At 43.5% G+C, this 13,921-nt stretch overlaps 1 protein-coding gene across 1 annotated transcript; it reads right to left on the bottom strand.

Moving 5' to 3' along the window:
* Positions 1 to 689: 689 nt before the first annotated feature.
* On the bottom strand, positions 690 to 13,451 carry LOC109967744 (shaker-related potassium channel tsha2). Its single transcript, XM_020613535.1, has 3 exons — positions 13,131 to 13,451; positions 9,048 to 12,783; positions 690 to 3,638 (listed from the first exon to the last, which is right to left on the bottom strand). Exon 2 carries the CDS (start codon positions 12,479 to 12,481, stop codon positions 11,039 to 11,041), a length of 1,443 nt encoding a protein of 480 aa, XP_020469191.1. The 5' UTR covers positions 12,482 to 12,783; positions 13,131 to 13,451; the 3' UTR covers positions 690 to 3,638; positions 9,048 to 11,038.
* Positions 13,452 to 13,921: the final 470 nt, after the last annotated feature.

The raw sequence follows: 13,921 nt of genomic DNA, 5'->3' as shown, positions 1-13,921 counted from the left end.
TACTGCTTGCAAACCAATGATGGTAAGATGATGTCATGGGGTAGGACTAGATAAGTCTAACTTCTTCCTACTCTGTTCAAGCATGTACTAGGTATAAGCAAATTGATAATGGATTAGCATTTGTGGATATGTGTGAAATTATGTGTGTTGACATATCGACTGTCTTTACATGCTTGAAAAACAAAAAAAGAAAGAAAAAAAGTAGCCACAACTCTGGGGGTTATGCTATTGAACAGTTGCAACAATTCTTTGTCATTTCCAGTTCTTCAGCAGCTTGATCATTCCTTCATGTAGTTTTTATTGATATTAAGTGGCACTCAAGTCACAGTTTCCCTGTCAGAGTTTGAGAAGGTCATCGAGTAACCAAAGGATGCATGAAGGTAAAACTGAATATGTGGCATTTTTTACTAACAACACACACAAAAACACCCATTCATAGCAATTTCAACCCGTCTGTTTCATCTTGTGGAAATGTTATGGCACATGAAGACACAGGAAACAGAAAATTGCATGTGCAGTTGACTGCACCAGATTGAAACTGACCAAGATTAGATTTATTTTATCAAAAATAAATCACAATTGAAACTGTCAAAATAAACATGACATAAACAATAACTGGAAATAAAAGAACAGAAGAATAAAAATCAAAATGTATTTTGCTTCCACACTGAAGTTCCCACACACACACACACACACACACACACACAAACGCCATTGCTGCTTTTTATTTTTTCCTGAAGATGAGACATTTTCTTGACATGCCTGAACTGAACTCTGCAGCTGATAATGGAGCATGAAGATGTCTGAGATCACTATGGATGTTACATGTATCAAAGTGATGGTTAAATATGTGGAAATCTGACAAGTCTTTCAGGACTTTGCTGCACTTGCTAGCGAAATGTTATATTATTAATATTGCACATACACTCTGCAGAATACATTAATGCTCCCAGCTAATGCCCACTCACCAGTGACTGTCAAACTGAAATCTCCCTGGGCTGATTTATGTCAAAGCAAAGCAGAATTACAGCCCGACCAAACTGCAGAGTTGATGCTGGAGGGTTGATGGTACCAACATTTTGTGATGATAATAAAGAGGTAAACATTTTGGGAACAATGTCTAGCATAGTGTTTAGTCTAGCATAGTGCAACGAGTGCAAGCAGTTGGAAACCACAGATTGAGTATAAACAGCAGAGTATTCATGAGCAGCAGCTGGTACAGGAAGCGGCGCTTCATAATGCATGTACGTAAGGCTATCCACAATTAAAATCATGATTCACTGATCAGCTGATTTTCCAGCAGCTTCATTTGTTACAGTTGCCTGAAATGTATTTATGATACTGGATACTTTTTTTAAAATGCTGAATTTCATTGGAAAATACATTTGTGACAGTGATATTTCTATAATAAGACATTTCAGATGAACTTAGGCACAGAGATAAAACTGATCTTCAAACTCTAGGAAACAAACTGCAGAATGTTCACTGATCTATCAGCATCACCACTGTTGTTCCTAATATTTAAAGGGTCTACATAACACAACAAAAGGAGCTATTTAAATGCGTTATTATATAGCTAATTGTAACGCAACCATCTTGAAATTAGGTCAGAATAACATATGGTTTTCATGTTCTTCCCCTTCTCCTAACAGTGTGTGTAAGTGCGGCATAACAACCACAACTGCAAAGCAGCTAACGTAGCATTAATTATGCTAGCTGTTGGGGCAGCGGTTTCTCCTCTGCTTTTGTGCTAGCTAGACTAACCGTGTCCTGGGCCTGCGTTGTATGTGTAAACCAGGCATTTTAACTGGACTGTGGATGGAATATTTTATGACGTTTTTCAGTGTTATCACAGCGGCAGTCAGTCTACACTTGGCTCCATTGCAACCTGCACTTAAAATCAAAATGTCTTATTTTTAGATTTCTTATCCTTCAATGTTTGAATAAGAATACTTTTAGGTTTTGATAGACGTCCTTCCAGTCTTTGTGCTAAGCTAGGCTAAGTTAGGCTAAACGTGTCCTCGGCCTATCTTTTTTTTGGGACACTGTGATAAAACTCAGTTTTCCTCAAACACAGTGAAGACAGTTAACAAGACAATTTACCAAAGTGGCCAACCATTCCTTTATCTGACACCAGTGTGAAATTGACAAGGAGTAAACATCAACCCCAGAACAGTTTTCTTCTCCGAAACAAACATTTTAGATCATCAGCTGACATTTAACTCCATCTCACTTCAACTAAAACCTCAGTGTAGTGAAACAGTTTAGCGGTTCTTTAAGACAGGCTGACCACCTATTAAATGGCAGGAAACCTTCTACAGCACATTATTGCCTTTTAAATCAACAATTATTTGTCAATAGTCACACTTTCTCACACATACTTAACAATTACAGTTTCACAAATAAATTAATAAATGTGCAAAGGAAACAATCATATCAGGCTGGATGACATATGATATTCAATGACATTCCATTAAACAGCCAATGCTGGCTTCATATGTATTCAACCGTAGTTAATTGTGATGATTTCTTCTGGCATCTTTAGCATTTTTAGGACTTTACTAAGTTATTAAATGGCAGTTTATAGAGTGTGTGGATTTACTTATATACACCAGGCAGTTACAGAGAGGCATTTAAAAACACAACCATGGTCAGATAATGGAGGGACACATCATCATTCAGGTGTTAAAGCTTCTGTTGGTAACGAGGTAGATGTTACTGATAGAACAGATATTACAGCATTCTGATCAAAAACCCAAACAAAAACATTCAAAATTACTGAAAGAAAATCAGATGTCAAATGTCTGTAGTTAATGCATTTCAGCTGTCTTTGTTTTCATCTCTAGCACAAACATTCATCTTTTGGGGGCAGATGATTTTTTTGTTTTTTAGTGTTTTCTGCAGGCAGACATCTTCATCAGAGCTGCCCGCAGGAGCTGCATCTTTTTTACCAAGGCAAAAAAACAAAACAAAACACATTAGAAAAATGTTAAAAACCTGCAAAATAATTCATGAGGTTAAATCAATTCCTCTCCTTATAAAACATATACAGTATGATAAAGTATATATTAGGAAGGTAAAGTAAAAAGTAGAGATTTATCAACTAACTGCGCTGTTAGTCAAACAGAATTATCATTTGAACAGATATTGATGAGTTGTGGTTGTTGTTCCCATATTTCAAAGTAGAACTGCTGGGTTGAGGCTTGCTTTCTTCGGTTCATATGCTCTACTTTCAAAGCATACAATATTATGTTTTTGCTTCAATATGATTATGCAATGTACAGACAGGACTTAACAGGTTTCTCTGCAGCAACAGGAGCAGTCTCCTGAAAAACGTGTTCTTGAATATTTGGAGGACTCTGTTAGCCAGCAGACATGTAGCACGATGATTCAAGTAACGTGTGTCGTACCTCGGAATCTCTAATGTAGCTTCACTCTGTGCAAACAGCAGCCAGGATGCTGCTGTAATGCAAAGACGTCTCCTGGCTCTGTGTGAGCGTCAGGGCTTTTATCCAGAGTTTGTTTTACTTCATCAAGAAGAGGAGGAGGAGGAGGAGGAGGAGGAGTGGTGGTAGCAAGGATGTTGTACTCTTTTGGTTTGACAAAGCATAGTGGAGGAGTGGCTCCTTGTTCTGCCCCTGGAAAATAAAGACTTCTATTAGTTTCCTAGCCTCAGGGCTTTTTGCTAATTTATAAATACAGTCTGAGTCTGTTCTTTCTCCCTAAACATTAAAATGAAAGTTGACAGTAAAGAGGGAAACATGCTCAGTCTCAGGTGATCAATCCAGTGTGGTAGGAGAGTGTTCAACTTGGACCTGCACATTTGCACAACAGAAACATTGGTGTACTGTGTTTGGAAACAGGCATGTCTTGATTCTAGCATTTAGTCTGACAGCTTGATCTCCACTGTGACCAGACACTAGTCCAACCCATCAGTGACCACACACTGCATCTTCCTTCTGCCACACACACTCATCAAATGTGGATTCATCCACCACTGAAAACAGTCCTCGACTATTTCTTCATTTAAAAAGAAGTGAATAGCTGTTTCAGGAAACTAGTGAACCCCTTTACACTTAGTGTCTGCCTTTGTGAAACAACCAGTAAACAAGCAACAATGCTGACATGCTGCTAACTTCTTTAGCCACAAACCTAGCTAATGCCAAGGCTTGTCAGTGGAAGAAGAATGAGCCATTGTTCTTAAACAATGTAATGGTACATATACCCCTGTCTCATGTGTCACATATGTGTATACATGAAGATTTTACGTTTACGTTATGGCTACGTCTAACCGAGTTTTTGATTATGTCAACTTTTTTCTCGATGAATCACTCTGTCTGTTAAATGTCAGAAAATAGTGAAAGGTTCCTGCTAAAATTTCCACAAACCTAAGACAGTGTATTCAGAAAGCTTGTTTTCCTTAACCAACAGTCCAAAAGCAAAACATTTTAGTTTACACTCAGATATGACAAAGAAAAGCATTAAAATGCCTGAGAAGCTTTTAGCAGCAAATCTTTGGAATGTTTGATTTAAAAATGACTAAAATGATTCAATGATAAATTGATTCAGAATATTTGCTGATGTTGGTCTGTCAACCAAATGTTGTATCTTTATTTTCTATAAATGTTTATGAGGGAGAGTAAGACAGAACTAGAAGGCACTCATTACCTGTAACAACCTGAGCCTGGGGCCCTCTGCAACTCTGTAGATTCACCTCATTAATCTCAGGTGTCAGGTATGGACACACAACCACAGATGGCCAAACAATGTTCTCTACACACGACTTGATGAACTTGAACCTGGACAATCAGTCAGGTGGCGAGATGGACCATAAACAGACACAGTCGAACCAGATGTGTACCACATGGAATTTCTAAACTGCTCTTTGCAGTTTGTTACGCTGCACTTCACTCCAGTAAATTCTACAAGGTATTATCAGCTGGCATCTGTGAGCAAGAAAAGAGCAGGACATAAAAAGGGATAATCAAAGTCTATGAAAGTAACGATGATGAGATTTAGTTCACTGACATCAAGCTGCAGGGTTTTTGGATAACTGGGTGATTTACGTGTCCATTGGCCCTGCACAGGCCTGACCTTTGAGCCAACATCTCAAAGCATGTTGTGTCTTGCATGGGTGGTACTAAGACACAAGTCAGGGAAACGTGGATGTGACTGAGTGAGCTGGGATGTGCCCCAAGATTCACGCACTGTCAACCTCAGCTGAAAGTTTACTTTTTTTCAGAAGGTGGGTTACCAAGTTAACATAACCCCTGACCCCCCTAACCCTAACCTTGGCTGTGAACCTACCAAGGTGAACAACTTACAGCTAATACTGGCTACTTCCGCCAGAGGTCGGCAGCCTGCCATTTTGTCTGCAGTCTGTTCTATGGACCTTGAACTGGGACTCTGACTTCAGGATGTTTCCAAAGAAAAGAATGACCTTTGGTTGCTTTGTCGCACTAAATATGATCACATCCTCAATTTTTACCTCCTTGCTGCTGTTTTAGTCTGTGCCCGTTCGCTAATCCGGGCTCCTCCCGCCAGAGGTCGGCAGCCTGCCATTTTGTCTGCAGTCTGTTCTATGGACCTTGAACTGGGACTCTGACTTCAGGATGTTTCCAAAGAAAAGAATGACCTTTGGTTGCTTTGTCGCACTAAATATGATCACATCCTCAATTTTTACCTCCTTGCTGCTGTTTTAGTCTGTGCCCGTTTGTTTTTTGTGAAGTGGAAGGAGGAGTGGGTTGGGTGGACAGGGTTGGGTGGGTGGGTGGTGTAACTCACTGCAGGCTTCAGGACAGAGTCTCTTAGCAGTGACAAAGACACCAACAATAGCTGTCAGAGTGTAACTCTGCCCGGTCAACAGCAGCAGTGTCATCTAAGGGGAAACCTCCGCCTGCACGGGCTGCATGTGTTCAGAGAGGACGGGAGGACGAGGGGGTGACTCCAGGGAGAGACTGTGAGCAGAAGCCCTCACCGGGGGGACACAATAAGGTAGCGTGATGCTTGTTGGATCATGGTGGACATGTGGTGGGAGACCAGCCTGTGCTTCAGGCAACTCACTCTGAACTTGGTTTATTTTCCTACAGATGCAAACATGTTTGTTAGGAAATATTTTCAACTCCAGGTAGTGCAACACCCCTGTATCTATGGATTTAAACACTGGAGACACTACAACACAGGTTCCCAACCTCTGGTCCATGGCCCGGTATCGGGTCACAGGTCATTTATTACCAGGCCGCCGTTCATCCCAATGAACACATTAAACGCACTGACAACAGAAAAACACAAGCTTGTTATCTGTGGCAGCAGCAGGGATGAAAAAACATGACCAAGCCCGCCGTTCATCCCAATGAACACATTAAACGCACTGACAACAGAAAAACACAAGCTTGTTATCTGTGGCAGCAGCAGGGATGAAAAAGCCTGACCAATAATTTTACTTATCCCAAGCAAAACCATTGAACGGCCTATCTGCCTCTTGACCTACTTCCTACTTGCACGCACCTTGCCTGTGCACTCAATGCAGGAGCCAAAAATCTCCCACAAAGCATTGCAGGCATACATTGTTTTAATAGCTAAAGCTAGCAAGCTATGGCCACAGCAGCTTTGGTTCACAGACAGGCAGTGCACGTTGCAATGCACGTTGTGTTTTAGAGGAGTGGCTTCAGAGGGATGTCAAATGACGGTTGTCTATTTTCAAAATCGAGCTTCCTCTTGCTGGATTTCTAGGATCACTAACCCTACCTGTAAATAATATTCCTGTTTTAGTGTATACCACACAGAGAAATCAATTTATATTGTAAAAAAATTTCAATAAAGTCATTTTCTCCAAAGGGGTTAAACTCGTTCTCTGTGGCTGCAGCGTCTGTATCTGCACTGAGACACATGATGACACTTTGGTGACAGGAAGAAAGACTTAACCTCCAAATCTGTAAAGTTCACTCGAAACTACACTCTCCAAACAAAAAGCTCTGAAATGGTTCTGCCCAGGTCAGACTCCCACACCAACCTGGGAAAACCATTTCTTCATGGAGCTGCACTTGTTAGTCCAGTTGAAACAGGGTGCATTGATCAGACATGTTGAATCAGTATTGACTAAGTTCTCTGACCTTACACAGTCCCACACAGTGAGATGTGCACAGAGATCAGATCATTAGCCCACAGCAAGCCTGGAGTTTGTGCACCATCCAATATACACATGCACATCAAACATTTTGCCTGTATTGTTTACACAGATTGCTTCTTTGACCATTCTCATAATAAACAAATACATTTAATGGTTTATTTTATTTTTATGCTAAAATCTGCTGTCCAGAAATCCTGCAGGTTGATCTGCTTTGCTTTCGCACCACAAACAGCCAGAATCAGAATTTGACTGACTGTTTTCACATCGGCCTGAGCATACGAATCAAACACATAAGAATTAATGTGAACCACAGCAACAAAGATAGGTTCTGGAGTCACCCAGCCCAAACCATGAGAAACAGCTGCAGGTGAAAAGCAGACACAGGTTTCTAAGTAGGCAGAGGTGTCCACATGGACTGTGTGATGCTGTAACTCTACACGTGCTGAATGAGCCGCCCTCCCTACGTTTCCACACAGCTGCTCTTTTAATCTGAAGACTGATGATATTCATTAAAGAAATTCTGATTTGAAAACACAGCTTTATGTGGGCCCTCCTCATTGAGTCCCTTTCATCTAGCTGCAGCTGATCCAGCAGAGTGAAGCTCCAGCTGCTGGCCTCCTCTAACAGCTGTACACAGTTCCCACAGCAGCGGTTGCCCCCTGCCGGCAGATGGCAGTGTTGCTGCTCTGTGTGACAAGTGGACACAGAGGGATGCTGCAGGTCTCAGTGAGGCTGAGGGTAGAAAGGTGTTTGTTTTTAGTGTAGACAAAACCCTCAGTTATTTGTACGTTAGTGAGTCCTAAAATATTCTGCAAATAATAAACTTTCATCATGAGTGAAAATATATACAAACACTTAACACAATCAGGCCTGATGAGTGTCATCAAGTTCTGGTCCTGTGCTGTGACCTGTAGTGGTGAACACTAGCTGGATAGTGGATCGTGCCTTTGACAAAATGATTTTGGACTAGAAAGTTAAATCTGCTGAAGCAAAGATTTTTCACCGTGCAGGCTGGGTGATTTTCTCTGGATCAGGTGACTGTCTCACATCCCAGATCATCTCTGATGCTGTGAAACTACAGAGAAGAAACAGGGATGGAGGTGGCTTGCTTTAAAGGTTTCCTAACATGCCTTTAATCTGCATTAGTGCTGAACAACTGTGACTCTTAATAAGCACTTTGGATGCATCTTGATCCTGGTCTGCTCTGGGGAGGAACTCTTGGACAGTTACTGTTAAAAAGTCAGAAACAAACTGACAGAGGCACAAACACAGGAAAGATGTGAGATGTTACCGCTGTCTACTATGCAACCGCTGGTGCAGTGATAGGATTTTATAACCATGGACTCTGAGGTTTTGTGCTGTCAAACGGTGCGTATTTCATAGAGGTGTTGAGAGCTTCCAACTGGACACCATCTGAAATGAGAGACTGAAGTCCTCCTGCTGCTGTGGCTTCACACTGTTTTTAAAGCCAAAATACCAAAAATCCTCCAGTTCATCAAAAATATTAATAGCTGTTACCTTACTGTAACAATAAATTGAATATTTTAGTGGTTTGCACTGTTGGATGCAATTAGATTTTTCACAGTTTACTTACATGTTATGGACTAAATGATGAACTAAGAAAATAAGTGGCAGATAAATTGGTAATCAAAATGATCATTACTCCCAGCTGTAATCACTGGCAGACTGGATACACAACAAACCAAACCTCACCCCCATTAATGCCCGAATAGTCCACAGTCTCATCTGCAGCCGGTTTTTGCAGAGAAAACTAAAGAGCTGTGCCACAGTTTTATAACCAGGAAATGAGTTGACAGTGTTGTTGACTTACAGGAACATTTGAAGTTCCCTGGACAAAGTGCTGATGTCCAGTCCTGGTTCTGGCTGTGTGAGTGCAGTTGTGTTCAGGTGGACTCACCTCTGTGTGGAGCCTCTCTCCGTGTTGTGAAGCCGATGTCGTCAGAACTGAAGTGTCGTCCGTCAGTCTGTGTGTTAATGTCTCAGCAGTTAAACTCCACACATCTGCCCGTCAGAAGATAATCCAACAAACACCTGTGATGAAAACCTTTGCTCGGTCCATTTGATATTCCATCAGTCTGCTAAAAAAGTCCCCCTTTTTTCCAGGAGGTTAGGTTGAATGATTTGTCCCCAGAGTCCAGTTGAGCTAATTATGGAAACCTCGAATCCAGCAGGTGAGCTGCTCTCTCTAGTTCTAATCTCACAGAGTGATGAAATCAGTCGACATTTAAGATTCAGGGCTTTTATGTAATTCATCCCATAATATTGTCAGTCACTACAGAAACACAGTGCAGCGATATGGAAGGAAAATGTGCCAAAATAATTTGCTATATGTAATTAAACACCTAATGTTGAACTGTAAATGATGCCATCTGTCTAAATTTGGTGTTTTTCTTCAGGGTCATTTGGAAATTTAGAAACTTAAACTTTATAAATTCAGATCTGAATTTCTCTGTTTTTGGGTCATGTGACTAACGGATGTTTTCCATTCAGTTGATTGGTTATGACAAATATCACTGCAGCGTCCGTTTAGTAGCTGTTGTGAAGCTTCTGATCGCATTGTTTGATCCTCCTCAGTGGATAGATGACATCCAGTTATCATGACAATTTGAACATAGAATTGATCCATTATTATCACTACAGTACAACTACAGTAGTTCTTTAAGGAGAACACTGCTCAGCTAGAACACTGTTCGCCTTTCTTCTAAAACATCAGTGTGCCTACATATCAGCCTCTAAAATCAGTATCAGTCAACCTCTAAACTATTATATATGATGTTCTAGCTTTAAAAATGTACAATTTAAAAATATTACTATGGGCTCTGTGAATATGTGATGGGCATTTAATCTGGTTTTTGTCACTTTTATAGCCTGAAATAGCAGACAGTTGCAATAATCACGGGTTGCAGCCCATATCTGGACCCTCGTGTGGGTCCTGTCCTTTGTGTGACTAAGGTGCACAGACAGCAGGTCAGATACTTGGATTGAAATAGGGTATAAATGACCAGTTATTGGTGGCTGTTAAAGACTGAAGTGATGCTTCAAGTCTCAGCTGGTGAAATCAAACAACATGGAGGTTTCTACAACATGGTGGTTGTCTGGCCTCACTGAGCCCCGTCTCTCCAGCCTCGGCTTCTTTCAGCCCTGTAGACAATACAGAAAAGTCTGGGCAGTTGCTATAGAAACTGCATCCCCTGATAAGATGCAGCGTCTGCTTTCATCCACATAGGGGCGCTCTTGGTTAAGAAAAGCTGCACCTGATTTCATAATGCTTTTACAAACACTGCGGCGTGCGTGTCAATAACAGGGTGCCTGTGCCCTGATTTTTGTCTTACAGGCTCCTTGTACCGAAACCCGCTTTGTAAACCTGATTAAATAAACTAAGATCTGGGGCTCAGCGGTGGATCAGATTATCTGCGGTAGGGTGGAAGAAATTATGATCCTAAAAGTTCACGACTCTGATACCATACAGCCTGAATAGAATATCCAGCTGTGTGTACGGGACCATAATAACAACAGCCAGCAGGTGCCTCAGTCTATACATTTACAATAAACTAGTCCTGTGTTGTGTCTCAGAAGCAAATGTAAACGTTAAACCTGCATCATTAGGGCAATAAATTACATTTACTGAGAGAAACACTAATAATAATAAAGTGCTACACTTGGCTAAAGGCTGGTCTTCTCTAAGCCTTTTCCCACCAATGACGCGCGTAATGGAAGACTACAGGGGAGTAAATGCGAATTCTTGTAAAATCCATCCACGGGGTGATTTAAATGATTCCCTTTGATGGCAGAAATAAGGAGCTCGCCAGTCTAAACTCAAACCAGAATGCAGAATGACGCTGACAGACTCCCTCTCGGCGCCGCTCATGCGTAACTGTGTAATAAAAATCATACATCGGTGAGCTTGGCGGTGTAGGCTTTGTGCGGGCTGCAGTTGGTGTACTTGATGGAGTCCGCATCGTCCCTGTCCAAGTAGTCCGACTTGGACAGGGACGGTTTGCTGTCGCTCTTCTTGAACTCTCCAAACGACGGCTGCTGCTGGCCGCAGGTCACGTGCGTGTACTGGAACTGTTCCTCGTGCTCCGTCTCCCGGTGGTAGAAGTAGTTGAAGTTGGACACGATGACCGGCACCGGGAGCGCGATGGTTAGCACCCCGGCGATGGCGCACAGGGAGCCCACGATCTTCCCCCCGATGGTAACCGGACACATGTCGCCGTAGCCTACAGTAGTCATGGACACCACCGCCCACCAGAACGCCTCCGGGATGCTGCTAAATCCCGAGTCCGGGACGTCGGTCTCCGCGAAGTACACCGCGCTGGAGAAGAGGATGACTCCGATGAAGAGGAAGAAAATAAGAAGTCCCAGCTCCCTCATGCTGGCCTGCAGGGTCTTCCCTAGGATCTGGAGCCCCTTGGAATGTCTGGAGAGCTTGAAGATCCTGAAGACCCGGACCAGGCGGATCACCCTGAGGATAGCCAGCGACATGGCCTGCTGTCCGTTCCCCTGGTGCTCTGCTAACTCCAGCCCCAGCGTGATGAAGTAGGGGATGATGGCCACGATATCGATGGTGTTCATGATGTTCTTAAAGAAAGCGGGCTTGCTGGGGCAGGCGAGGAACCTGACCAGCAGCTCGAAGGAGAACCAGATGATGCACAGCGTCTCCACGATGAAGAACGGGTCTGTGAATGGGTTTGGCTTATTTGCGCGCACGGTTCCGTTCACCAGCGTCTGTTCGCTAAACGTTCTGACATCCTCTCTAAACTCGGGTAAAGTCTCCATGCAGAAAATCACAATGGAGATGAGAATAACCAGCACGGAAACTATGGCGATCCCCCTGGCGGGTCCGGAACTCTCCGGGTACTCAAACAGGAGCCAGACCTGCCGCTGGAACTCGTTCTCAGGCAGCGGGCGCTCTTCCTCCTTAATAAACCCCTCATCCTCCTTAAAATTCTCAATCACCTCCTCTCCCAGTTCGTAAAATTTAATTTCCTCCATGAAAATGTCCATCGGCACGTTGGCGGGTCTCCGGAGCCTGCCCCCGGACTGGTAGTAGTAGAGGATGGGATCGAAGCTGGGTCGGTTCCTGTCGAAGAAGTACTCGTTCCTCAGCGGGTCGAAGAAGCGCATCCTCTTGCGCGGGTCCCCCAGCAGAGTGCAGGGGAACTGTGCGAGCGTCTTCAGCTGCGTCTCGAAGCGCAGCCCGGAGATGTTGATGACCACCCGCTCGCAGCACTCCTGGCTATCGACTCTCTCTGGGTCATACACATCCTGCGCCGACAGCGTGGCCAGTGCCACAGTCTCTTCCAGGTTCTCTCCGGACACCACTGTCATCCCCCCCAACCCCCCGGACAAGGGCGACGCTTCCCGCACCTCAGTCCTCTCTGTTCCCCCTCGACACCTCCGCGCGTATTTGGAAACCAGCTGTGCGTCTCCGCGTGTCCTTCTCGCTTTTCTCAGTGCGTAACGTCTGGGGGTGAGCTGGCTCCGCTGGCATGTTTGTGCCCCCCCTCCACGTTCACCTTTCCCACCACGCGCTGCTGTAGTCTGGACTCTCAGCTCGACTGTCACATTCGCTGCATTTCAAGCAGGCTTTGCCCTCCCCGAGCTGACGTGTGTGTGTGCACGGTCTTTCACTGAGGGGGAAATAAAAACACACATGCACGCACATATGCTTAGGATGAATCTGATCCAGATATTTACGAACAAGCATGCACACTATATGTATTTTATGAGAAAATGTCAGGATTTCGGAGACTTTGCTTGTACAAAAAGTGTCGTGCGTAACGATCCTGCTGTCTCCAGTGTGGCACAGGCTCAAGGTTATCACTGACATATTTGCAAACATGGACACGTAGTTATGGATGAACACAGTTCAATGTCGTAAATGGAAACGTGGAACGCCGAAGAATTTTAAGCAAAACACTCGATTTTAAAGCAAAACCCGTCGTTTTTCCATCATAGTTTGGTCCTAAATTAATACCTGTGGCTCAGGGTTGCCTCGGTCTCTATCCATCCATCATTTCATCCGTCCATGAAACACACACGCACGAAGGGAAAAGGACAGAGTCTCTGCAGTGTCACGCTGCAGCCGTTTCCCGACCAAACCTTGCTGACGTTCCCACGACAGCCGCGAACGCTGCTGCTGCTCCACAGGTTGTGCACGATCTGTCATGTCTCTGTTCTGTCTGCTGCATGTTGCATGCGCCTGGGAAACAAAAACAAAAAACTGAGAGCTTTATTTTTACTTGCTGCTTTTCTGTAAGTTATGAACCGCTTTTAATCAACATGTCTCTGGGTAAACACTGCTGCACTGTGCAACAAGTAAGGAAGGAAAAAAGAAAAGCAGGATGATGGAAATAATGGAGAGTTTCTGGGCTGCTGCTCAGAGAAGTGACGTGTTTTCCTAAAATAGCCGTATTTCTCCCAGGGCCGCAGGAAAAGTTTCTTTTCCCATGGAATGACCTGAGGGAACTGCAGGGGGAGAAGAAAATAAAGAGATGAGATGAAAAAGAAAAACGCCTGCACAGACACATCGTGAGTCATTCAGAAAATATAACTCACGGTGGAGGCTGAGGAGGAACCAGCAAATAGAAAAACTGAGACCTTTACTCCAACAAACCAAACATGAGCGTGATAAGAGACAGAAGGAGCCAAGGTTTAACAGGCATTTTCCTTGTATTTGAAAAAGGGGATTCATCTGATTATTTAAATACAGGATTGTCACTTTGTGTAGGGTATTAAAGTCCAGGTTTTGTGCCGCAAAATGCAACA

This window comes from Monopterus albus, unplaced genomic scaffold (assembly GCF_001952655.1).
Source record: "Monopterus albus unplaced genomic scaffold, M_albus_1.0 scaffold134.1, whole genome shotgun sequence".
Classification (NCBI taxonomy): domain Eukaryota; kingdom Metazoa; phylum Chordata; class Actinopteri; order Synbranchiformes; family Synbranchidae; genus Monopterus; species Monopterus albus.
Note: the sequence above shows the minus strand (reverse complement) of the source record. Positions and strands in the feature narration are given on the sequence as shown.

Bases quoted from the DNA above. Each gene is read 5' to 3' on its own strand.
- LOC109967744 (XM_020613535.1), bottom strand. From the start codon at position 12,481: ATGACAGTGGTGTCCGGAGAGAACCTGGAAGAGACTGTGGCACTGGCC.